A 10,942-nucleotide genomic window follows, 5' to 3' on the forward strand; every position below is an offset into this window, starting at 1 on the left:
TTTCTCATTTTCTAAACCTGTTTGCTTAACCACTTCAAGAAAATCTCCTCTATCACTCATTCAAAACTGTTGTAAACAAGACCAAAAATTCAACTGGGTTTCCTATTTAAATTGATTTCTAAAATGGTTTGTGATGGGTGACTACAACATAATAGTGTGCACAGTGCACCCTCACATACCAGATTCTCTCCCATGAAATCAACACCCTCAGAAAGACTTACATTAATCTAAGTAATTGTGCATTAAAGGGACCCTATTAGTACTTATTGGTTTCAATTGGTTAATTGGGTAATAAAGTTTAAAGACCCAAAATTGTTTATGATTAAGATTGTGGAAGAGCCTCCTTTAGGAGAGAGAGATTCTTAGGATTGTAAGGCTTCCATAACTTTTGCTAATAAAAAGTTCCTAGAGCCAGATTATCCTCCCATTGTTTATAGAGCAGGCTGATTAATAATGCATGTCGGGAATCATGTTCCGTCCCTGTTAATCTGCTCTGATTTCGAAGCAACTAAAACTTATAAATCGACATAAACAATTACAACCACAATATTTACATAAAACAGGGAGTCAAAGGTCCCGTGATGCATGAATTCATATGACCGGCAATTTTTGTCACAATACTTGAAGTCGACATGAAATTGTTGAGCTAAGATTGATTGATCTTATCCGTTTAATTAAATGAGTTGACTTATATAATTCATATTCATGCTTCAACACAATCTAAATTAGGCTGTTCATAATTTTTGACACATCCTTTAAATTTAATATAAAATTAATGAATTATGGTCTAAAAGTTTCATCTATCTAATTAAATACATCAATAGTTTTAAGAATTAAAAACACTAGAAGACAAATTAACCACTCCCCATTAAGGAAGAACCCTAAGTCTCTTTATACTGTCAAAAGGTCCATATCAAAATCACAAGCCCACCGCCAGCCCCAGGAGTCATAAATCTACTTAACTCACGTGAACCCATCAGCTACCTTCACATGCACACAACAAAACAAAAACCCCATTAGAAAAAAAATAAATAAATAAAACAAAACAAAACAAAAACCCCACAATTTTATTGGACAGCACATAACCAAAACCCCCCACTCTTTTATAATGCATAGTTAATACATAGAGTCCCTCTCCCTCCTTCTCTCTCTCTGTCTCTCTCTTTTTGCTTTTGCTTTTCCTTTCCTTTCCTCCCTATTAGCCTCTGCAATGGTTCTTCTTTCTTGTCAATCTTCTTCTTGTTCTTGTTCCTTTGGGTCATGTTTAACAATTCTATGTCTACTTCTGGTTCAATCCCACATAGCTTCCTCAGCCATCCTAATGAGCTTGAAACACCACCACAACAACCACCAACACACTCGGCCCATGATCCAAGCAAACCAAAGCACCTGTGCATTGTTTGCCGGCAATTGGGTCCGTGATGACACATACCCAGCCTACCAATCTGGTAACTGTCCAACAGTCATAGACTCTGAGTTCAACTGTCAAATGTTTGGTCGGCCGGACTCCGAATACCTTAAATATCGATGGAAGCCCCTCAACTGTGAGCTCCCAAGGTAAAAATTGCTTCTTTTTTCTCATAACAAAGTGATATCCTCGTACATTTTTATGACTTTTATTGTAGCATATTCATGGTAGGTTCAATGGGCTTGAGTTTTTGCTGAGAATGAGAGGGAAGACTGTGATGTTTGTTGGTGATTCGCTTGGCCGGAATCAATGGGAGTCTTTGGTTTGCATGATCTCAGCTGCAGCGCCTACAACCCAAATACAAAGCATCAGGGGTGATCCCCTTTCAACCTTTAAGTTCTTGGTCAGTGTCACTGTCCACTCTCTCTTTTCTCTCAATGATTTTACAGTAGTATCATCTACTTTTACGACTTTACCAAATTTCAACAAAAAAAAAAAAAAGGCAAAAAATATCTTGTGGCTCTCTGCTAGCCACGGCCCACTAGTCATTTTTGCCATGAGTCACTGGGTTTAACCTATAGGGCTACAATTTGGTTCTTTTTTTATAGCACAAAACCAGTCGGGAAATATCTCGAGGGACCCAAAAAAGCTGTCAGCTTTATTTTTGGTTTGTTGGTGGTGACTGCAACACACCATCCTCTGTTTTTTGTTTTTTTTTTTCTTTCCTAAAATCCAAAAGTTGTATCAACTGTTGCAATGTTGCAGGACTATGGCGTGTCCATATCATTTTACAAAGCTCCATATCTGGTTGACATTGATATGGAACAAGGAAGGAGGGTCCTAAGGCTGGAGGAAATATCTGGTAATGCCAGGGCATGGGGGGGCGTTGATGTGCTATCTTTTAACACCGGCCACTGGTGGACCCACAAAGGATCTCTCCAAGGGTTGGCCTTTCTTACTCTTGCTGTTTTGATTTTAGTAATTAGGATAGAAATGTGAGAAAGTTTTTATGGCTCAAATTGCCCGAACAAAGTATACCGCCTAGAATAAATGAACCTTATATAGACTCTCTCACGTTTAACCCAAATTAATAATAATCTCTAAGCAATTTTGTTTGCAGATTATATGCAGTTTGAATAGAGAGGTTTTTGGTGATAATTTGCAGGTGGGATTACATGGAATCAGGAGGGAAATATTACCAAGACATGGATCGTTTGGCTGCCTTGGACAAGGGACTTAGGACATGGGCCAATTGGGTTGACACCAACATTGACACCAGCAAAACCAGAGTCTTCTTTCTGTCCATATCTCCGACACACTACAAGTGGGTGCTCTCTCTCTCTCTCTAATAATTGCGTTGGGTGAAATTCTAGGCTTCATTATTGTCTGTTGGACTGCTAGGCTGCTAGCTCCAAGCACCAAAAAATTCCCTCCAATGTGAGCTGTTTATAGGGTTGCGAGTTGGGCTGATATAAGCTGGGCTCAAATTGAATACTAATATATGCTTGAATTCTGGAAATTCATGTGGTTCAAAATCATCTAGTGAAGGTTCTAACGAAACTAGTGTTAGGAGCCATGTGATTTGGACAAAGTTTCTTTTAACTTAGTGTATTAAATTGATATAAGTTTTTAGAAAATATAGATTTAATAAGAATTACATATTCTAAAGATAAATGTCAATTTAAGAAGCTAAATTGGAGAAATTCCATCCCACTTAATTAAGAGGAAAATTTGTCTTGGGACAGAAAACTTGAAGTCTACACTTCTTAAATGATTAGTTCTGTCATATACAAAACATGAACCATTTTATAATCTAGATTAAATTTTATAATATTTAACTGTGTAGGTTTAAAATTTTTAAATAAGAAATTTTACCGTTCTTTATGGTGTTCCTTATGGTATTCTCCTGATCTTAAGTGGATATTATTTTCTAAAAAAAAAAAAAAAAAAAAAAAAAAACTTATCACTCCAGTTCTTTATATTTTTGTAAAAATTAATATTCTATTATTCATGTACGATTAAGAAAACACTAAAAGAAACTGTAGCATTTTTTTTAAAAAAAATTATGTGCCAAGATAACTTATTTGAAGAATCGTTTTCTTCATTTACTCACACATCTTTTAGAACCCTTTGGATGCCGTAGATGGGAAAGGGAACTGACATTCTTAAAAGAAAATGTAAGTGTCGGTAATTGCATGTGCTTGTTTTGTCCGGGGATAAGAGAAAATAAATAAAGTAAAATAAACAAATTGATAAAAAAAACAACTGTTTTTGTCGGTGGGATGAAACACTCGCCATACTGAATGAAGACAAACTTGCTTTACCATTCAGAAGAAACGTTGGACAAAGTTTTCCACATTTAACTTTGAAATGCATGTCATTTGTTAATTTCATGACGTAAAAATCACGTATTTTGAAGATATTTTATAGTTTAATAGACAATTAAAAGAATTTTTTCTAATTCAATTTGTAAAACAAAAAACTGAAATAGCTAAAAAAGAGTTATTTCATGGTCAAAATGTAACGTTGTCGTATCTAACTGTATAAATGATGTTATATCATTTAATTTTTTTGAATAGCATGTCAACAGATTTGAGAATTAGGATTTTCTCCAGTTCATTTGAACGGAATAATATCCAGTTAGTTATATTGAGAGGTATTTTTGTCAATTCAAAAAGTAAAAAGACAAAAATATCCATCTAATATAACCAGTTCATTTATACTATTAAATATGACGACAGTAAATCTTGATAGAGAATCATGTTCTGGTACTCCTCATCTGAGTTATGCAATTAATATGTGGGTGATTGACCTTGACAGCCCAAATGAATGGAGTGTGGGCGCGACGACAACGACATCAAAGAATTGCTATGGTGAAACGGCACCAATGAGTGGAACAACATACCCAGGAGGATACCCTGACCAAATGAGGGTGGTGGATACAGTGCTAAGGGACATGAGGAGCCCTGCATATTTGTTAGACATAACCATGCTGTCGGAGCTGCGGAAAGACGGCCACCCTTCCATTTATAGTGGCGATTTGAGCCCCGAGCAGCGGGCTAACCCCGCCCGGTCCGCCGATTGTAGCCATTGGTGCCTTCCTGGATTGCCTGATACTTGGAACCAACTATTCTATACGACTTTGTTCTCTTGAGTTTGGATTGTTGGATACTAGCTAGCCCAATAGTTTTAATTTTTGTGATATGTTTGATGAGAGAGTTGCAAAGTTACACCTCTTTCTCATGTAAAGTAATGCATATTGTTGGGAATCAAGAAATAAGGCCACTCATTTCATTGTTGGATATTGTAACTTATATCTCTTTCATTGCTTACCCAAAGGGGTAATTCATGTTCTATGTTAAAATTCGAATGAAATGATTAAATTTGTTATATTTTATCGGTCTAAATTTTTTGAATAAGTGGTGATTTGGCATTTTACTTGTGTCATTCCTACCAAAAACAGGATCGACGTGCAATTGTATTAACAAAAAATGTGTTACAATCTTAGTTGTCCCACATTGAATGAGTGTTATTTTAATTATGTGTACATAAATTCTTAAACATCCTTTCCTCATGAACTGGGTTTTCATGAACTGGGTTTTTTCAAGGTGAATTCTACGTGAAATTTATATCATTTAGTATCATATTGAGACTTTATGGTTGGGTTGCTAAGATGGAAACCTCAGGGGGCTACTAGTTTTATGGAAGACAAAGCTGACGAAGTATCCCAGCTGAGAATGATTGGATGTGAGCTTCACACTCGTCTCATATTGGCAAGATACAACAAAAAGAAAGTAGGGGGTACAGGTATATGAAGTGGCTGTAGTTTAGTGGTAAGAATTCCACGTTGTGGCCGTGGAGACCTGGGCTCGAATCCCAGCAGCCACATTTTATTTCTTGCTTTTTGGTTTTTGCGCAAATAATTAAAAGAATATAGGACTAACCCTGCGGGGCTTCAAGATGGTTCCACTTTTAAGCCCAAAATCCTGATCGAACTGGCCTCTTTCTTAAACAAATAGGCTCATTCTTTTACCTTTTTGTCTACCTTCACTGAGTTCTGCACTATAGCCTATAGGGTAGACTTGATGAAAAGCCCACATGAGAAAAATGATTCATTTGTCTGCTCCTAACCAAAACACTTCATGTTATTCACTTTCAAACTTCAAAGTGATTTCCGGCAATGACTGATATATGGAACCGATGATCTTCACACATGGAAGATGAAAGAAGGAATTGATTTCCCAAATTTTATTAGAAACAGTTCATATTGATAACACACTTCTAAACCATGTACTAGAAAATGTACAACATTTTGATGACACATCCATCTTTAAAACACCATAGGAGTACTTTCTTAATATTATGTACTCCCTTTTACACCAGCAGGGGTTTAAAAGACTGTGTCCTACATCAGGCATGCTAGCTTTGGATTGTAACTCCTGGAGTGCTAACTTCCATCTTCAAAGGCACATTATCAATAATCTGTGGCATCCCAGTGCTGACAGAGGGCACCTGGTCGTCATAAGCTGAAAGATGGACTCCTAAAGCAGCCCTGCCAGAAGGATCAAGATTGTTGGACCATGAAGCATCCCACTCAACAGCTTTGGCTGTGCTGCAGGCTACACTTGCTCCACCTGGGACACTTAGCCTGGCTGAGTTCTGCAAAACCAAATGGTGATGGAAATAGCATAACCAAGTCAGATTCTCAATCTAATCCACACAAATGGGGGGAAATTTTTTGCAAAACCTAAGACCTTGACTTGAGTAAGTACTTCACAAGGCACCTAAGACTTTGTCTCGGGTTACCACTCGACAAGGCGCCCAAGACCTTGTCAAATTGGAATAGAGACCCACTTATCCGAATAGGTAGCCGAACAGTCTAAAATTTATTTGCGCAAATAAGTCCCATATGGGGGTCTCTTGCATTACCTACCCAAATTGCTAACAATTCGGGCTTGGGCGTGTAATATTGCTATAAATCCTTATCGGGCCTTGCCTCGGGTAACCAAGTCAAATTCTGAATGTAATATATCCACACAGATGGGTGAAAATGTCCCTTGTCTGCTGGCTAAAGAATTTTATTTTATTTTTTTTGATTTAATCACCTGGGGGAAAAAACGTTCAAAAATCATCCTGTAGTAGTAGGCTTCCTTTGTGGTGGGAGTGTTTTGGGGGTAAATGTGTTCAGCATTGAGCATCATCTTGTTAGTCACCTGAAAGTATAAATTGAGCACTAATCATCACCCACGGCAATCTTATAATTAAGAAGTAACAGAAAGCAGGCGATATATAGTTAATTACATGCATAGCAGCATGGGCTTTGAGGCCATCAATCCAGCTATAGCCAACTCCATCACTGAATTGTTCTTTCTGCCTGTACAGAATGTGCTGCAGGGCATCGAAATGGACACGTTATCTAGCTATGTACGCATACCACACAGATAATTAAGGTAGAAACTTAATTATTATTATTATATGCAATACCTTTGGCAGATAGGGATGCTCCTCATCATCGAAGGCCTTCCTCAGAACCCATTTCTCCATGTGCCCTTCTTCTGGCTTTATCTGAAATGGATTGAAAAGCATGGTGAGAAACCAGTGTAATCTTGAAAAGCATCCAAACCCAATTTGTTGAATGTCAATTCCAATACCATTTTCCACTCTGGATCAATAGCCATTGCAACATTAATGAATTCTTTGTCCAAAAAGGGGACTCGAGCTTCCAATCCCCATGCAGATGTTGATTTGTTTGCTCTAAGGCAGTCATACTTGTGGAGTGCCTTAATCTGCATACAAGAATAGAACATCATACATATTATCTCTCGTTATACCAGCCTATATATATATATAAATATATCAGAGCAATCTATGCATAGAAAAAGATTATGGCACCTTTCGGCATGTTTCGCGGTGGAACTCTTCCTTATTGGGGGCCTTGTGGAAGTACAAATACCCACCAAAAATCTCATCAGAACCTTCACCAGAAATCACCATCTTCACCCCCAGTGATTTAATTTTACGTGCCATAAGAAACATAGGGGTGCTTGCTCTTATTGTTGTAACATCATATGTTTCAACATGGTATATAACTTCTTCTATGGCATCAATGCCATCCTGTCACAATTCAAAAGACAAAAAAGTCTTACATTTTTTGGATATTTATTAAACAACACCTAAGCTCCTGAGCTTAAAATACTAAATTCTGTATATTACCTGAACGCTGAAGTGAAATTCATGATGAACTGTACCCAAATAATCTGCAACTTCTTTTCCAGCCTTCAGATCAGGTGAACCCTGCTCTCACAAAAGGACAAACTAGTTTTCATATTGCAATTTTTTAAATTCTCACACTAATATATATATTTTCTGCAATTTAGTTTAAAAACGCAGTTTTGGGCCGCAAAATCGCACTTTATGAAAATTTATAAAACTCACCTCTAGCCCCACACAAAAAGAATGGAGCTGTGCTCCCCATTGCTTGGCAGCCTTTGTGCCAGACAAGTAGCGAGCAGTGATAGAGGCAACAAGTGATGAATCAAGGCCGCCGGACAGCAGAACACCGAAAGGCACATCGGTCATCAGCCGTTTGATCACAGCCTGCGCATATTAACTTGATAAGTCAAAGATACAAAAGTTCCCATTGGATCTTTTAGCTTTTTATAACCCAAAATCTTGAACCTTACGTTTTCAAAAGCCCTCCTTAGCACAAGGGGATCATATGGGGTTGATGGAATAGCCTCAGAGAACCAAATAGGATTATACCAACGCTTTAGTCCACCTTCCTTGCTCGAGTACAAGTGACCAGGTGGAAATGACTCGAAATGTTCACAGTCATCATGCAATCCTTTGAGCTCCGATGATATCCAAATCGAGCCTGAGTAATAAACACGACAAGGTTAAGAGTGCGTTTGTCACTACACATAAAAAGTATGACTTTAACTTAAAAGTTAAGAAAAGCAGGATTCTCTGAAACATTACCATCAAGACCCCATCCAATATAAAGGGAAGTGATCCCAATCGCATCACGGGCGACAATGAAGCTGTTGTCACGGGTATCCAGCAGCACAAAAGAAAACATACCGTCCAACATGTCCACAAAATTTTCCCCATACTCCTCGTACTACAAAAAGATTAAAAGAAAGACATGTTATTGGTTGAAGAAGAACTATCAATTAGAAACGAAAGATGTGTGCTAAGATGACCCACCAGGTGGGCAATAACATCACAATCACTCCCGGTTCGAAACTTGTGATGCGGCAAACTCTTCCTCAGCTCTTCATGGTTGTAAATCTCTCCATTCACCTGATGTTCAACACAAATCCAACCAAATAAAAAAATAAAAAATAAATAAAAATAAAAATAAAAACTATTTGAATTCATCCTCCCCTGTTTATCTAATGCAAACAAAACTTAAAGATCCTGAAAACGAGAGTTTAATTAGAAAGGCAAAAGTTGGTGATTGAATATGAGTGTCATATATAAAAGTCATAGAAATATGGCCTACCGTTACAACGATTGCCTTGTCCTCATTGAAGAGAGGTTGATCACCGGAAGCAGGATCGATAATGGCTAGCCGTTGATGAGCCAAGTAACAATCACCATGTTGGTAGATGCCACTCCAGTCAGGACCACGGTGCTTCAATCTATAAACATCAAAACCGACGACGTTTCAAACTGCAGTTTCTCAAGTCAATTGTGCAAGATTGCCATTTTTACCAAGTCATGGACCCACATCCCACATGATTAACATAATTAAATGCTTATCCCAATAAATATTTTAATATTATAGGTGCCCATAATCACGAAAACGTTAATGGAGTACGAGATTTGTTCATTCGATACCAAATCCATCTAATGATACGTTTTTTTTTAAAAAAAAAATCAAAATAAGATAATGATGGGGTCTTTTCTTCTTCATTTTTGTCCCCTTATCTTTCCTTCTTCCCCCATATAATACCAATATTTTATGTTTCCCCATATAATATAAAATGACACAGAAATTCAGAGGAGATTGCCTAAGCAAATGGAACTCTCAATACCAAACAAAGTCTTGCGTCAAAGAAATAAAATACTGAACACTTTAAGATACAGACAACCTTAACATTTTTCTCTGGATATCATTAAATCTCTAAAAATTCGTTGGAAGAACCAACTACTTTTCTGTTATGTTTATCTTAAAAGAACCAATACTGTAGAAATGATAAGACCAACCAACCCAAAAATAAATAAATAAATAAGACACAAAGAGACATAGTTAAGGAATATAAATTTGCCTGCGGGAAAGCTCAAGCACGCGAACCCTTTTGGCCTGAGAGTCATCAGAGCAGCCAAGAACAGCAAGAATTCCACACATTTTGATCCACAGAATCCTAAACCCAGAACACTATTTTTTGCTAATGAACAAAAACAAACAAGATGAACCCCCAAGTTTGGTTCTTTTACCACGATTTTTGGAGAGAACCAAAAAAAAAAAAAAAAATCTTTGAAAAACAAAAGAAGGAAAACACAAAGATTGTGGCGGTGGAGTTTCACGAGGAGGGAACAACACGTATTATGGTTGTAAGGTGTAAGTTCTCCGCATCCCGAGCCACGTATTTATAATGCAGGAGCTCTGAAAAACAGAGCGACACGACACCGTTTTTACTTTTTTTGGTTTAGCAGTTTCCCCCGCGACCCCACTGCCAATTTCGCCCCTGCTTCTACACGTGTTGACACGTGTTTTGTTGTTCATTCATTCGTTCATTCATTTTTATGTTTTTTTTATTGGAAGTTCAAGGGTTTATCCTTTTGAAAAGTCTTAGGGCTGAGTCAGCTTTGCTATCTTAAAAAAAAAACAAAGTCACATTTATTACTTTATTAGAGAGAAATATATGGTCGTACGCACAATTTTCAACCATCCACGTGTCGATTAGTAGGATAGTGGCCTCATACTTCATCGGGTTTCTAACTTGGCTTATTATCGGTGACTTAGACCCGTCAATTGGTGAAAAACTAATGTGCATATACATATATAATAATTTTTTTAAAAAAAAAATTTATACAATACAATGATATATGATTGATGATGGATCAAGCAATGAGCTAACTTGTAAAACTAACATGATAAAGGAGTAATGTTATTATAAATTTCTTATAAATTGACATAATAATACATATGATAATTATTATAGTTGCATAATATTTATTACGTCAATTACTAAAATATTAACAAAAAGTGTGACGTGTGATCCCGATGTAAAAGTGAAAAGAGTCGATTTCGAGAAAGAAAAAAAGGGGAGGGAGGGGTTGTAATTGACTAATGACATAGAAGTCTTTTTGTTGTATTCTAAAAATATCAACTTGATGGATGTGAAAATGTTGCACTTTGCCTTCAAATAAGGTGGATAATGGATATAGTGATTCTTAATTCCTTTATTTTCTCTCTGCCCATACCATGGATGATTAAATATTAGTGGATATGAATGCTCTAAAAACAGATGTTACCAACTCAGTTTAAAAGAAAACGTCATCCATATCAAATTAAATTTTACAAAT

At 36.9% G+C, this 10,942-nt stretch overlaps 2 protein-coding genes and 1 non-coding gene across 3 annotated transcripts; 2 read left to right on the forward strand and 1 right to left on the reverse strand.

Moving 5' to 3' along the window:
- The first annotated feature begins 1,107 nt into the window (after positions 1-1,107).
- Positions 1,108-4,803, forward strand: PMR5 (Pmr5/Cas1p GDSL/SGNH-like acyl-esterase family protein (DUF828)). Its single transcript, XM_059574772.2, has 5 exons — positions 1,108-1,557; positions 1,640-1,811; positions 2,174-2,352; positions 2,574-2,732; positions 4,229-4,803. Exons 1-5 carry the CDS (start codon positions 1,211-1,213, stop codon positions 4,560-4,562), a joined length of 1,191 nt encoding a protein of 396 aa, XP_059430755.2. The 5' UTR covers positions 1,108-1,210; the 3' UTR covers positions 4,563-4,803.
- Positions 4,804-5,224: 421 nt separating this feature from the next.
- TRNAH-GUG (transfer RNA histidin (anticodon GUG)) lies at positions 5,225-5,296 on the forward strand. Its single transcript has one exon. It is a non-coding gene; the product is annotated as a tRNA-His (tRNA).
- Positions 5,297-5,629: 333 nt separating this feature from the next.
- LOC132163714 (asparagine synthetase [glutamine-hydrolyzing] 1) lies at positions 5,630-9,969 on the reverse strand. Its single transcript, XM_059574085.2, has 13 exons — positions 9,682-9,969; positions 8,913-9,051; positions 8,615-8,710; positions 8,387-8,528; positions 8,092-8,282; positions 7,844-8,005; positions 7,622-7,702; positions 7,301-7,522; positions 7,060-7,194; positions 6,893-6,973; positions 6,710-6,796; positions 6,514-6,621; positions 5,630-6,067 (listed from the first exon to the last, which is right to left on the reverse strand). The coding sequence occupies exons 1-13, from the start codon at positions 9,759-9,761 to the stop codon at positions 5,828-5,830; spliced, it is 1,764 nt and encodes a 587-aa protein (XP_059430068.1). The 5' UTR covers positions 9,762-9,969; the 3' UTR covers positions 5,630-5,827.
- Positions 9,970-10,942: the final 973 nt, after the last annotated feature.

Source organism: Corylus avellana, chromosome 8 (genome assembly GCF_965113065.1).
Source record: "Corylus avellana chromosome 8, dhCorAvel1.hap1.2, whole genome shotgun sequence".
NCBI classification, from domain to species: Eukaryota; Viridiplantae; Streptophyta; class Magnoliopsida; order Fagales; family Betulaceae; genus Corylus; species Corylus avellana.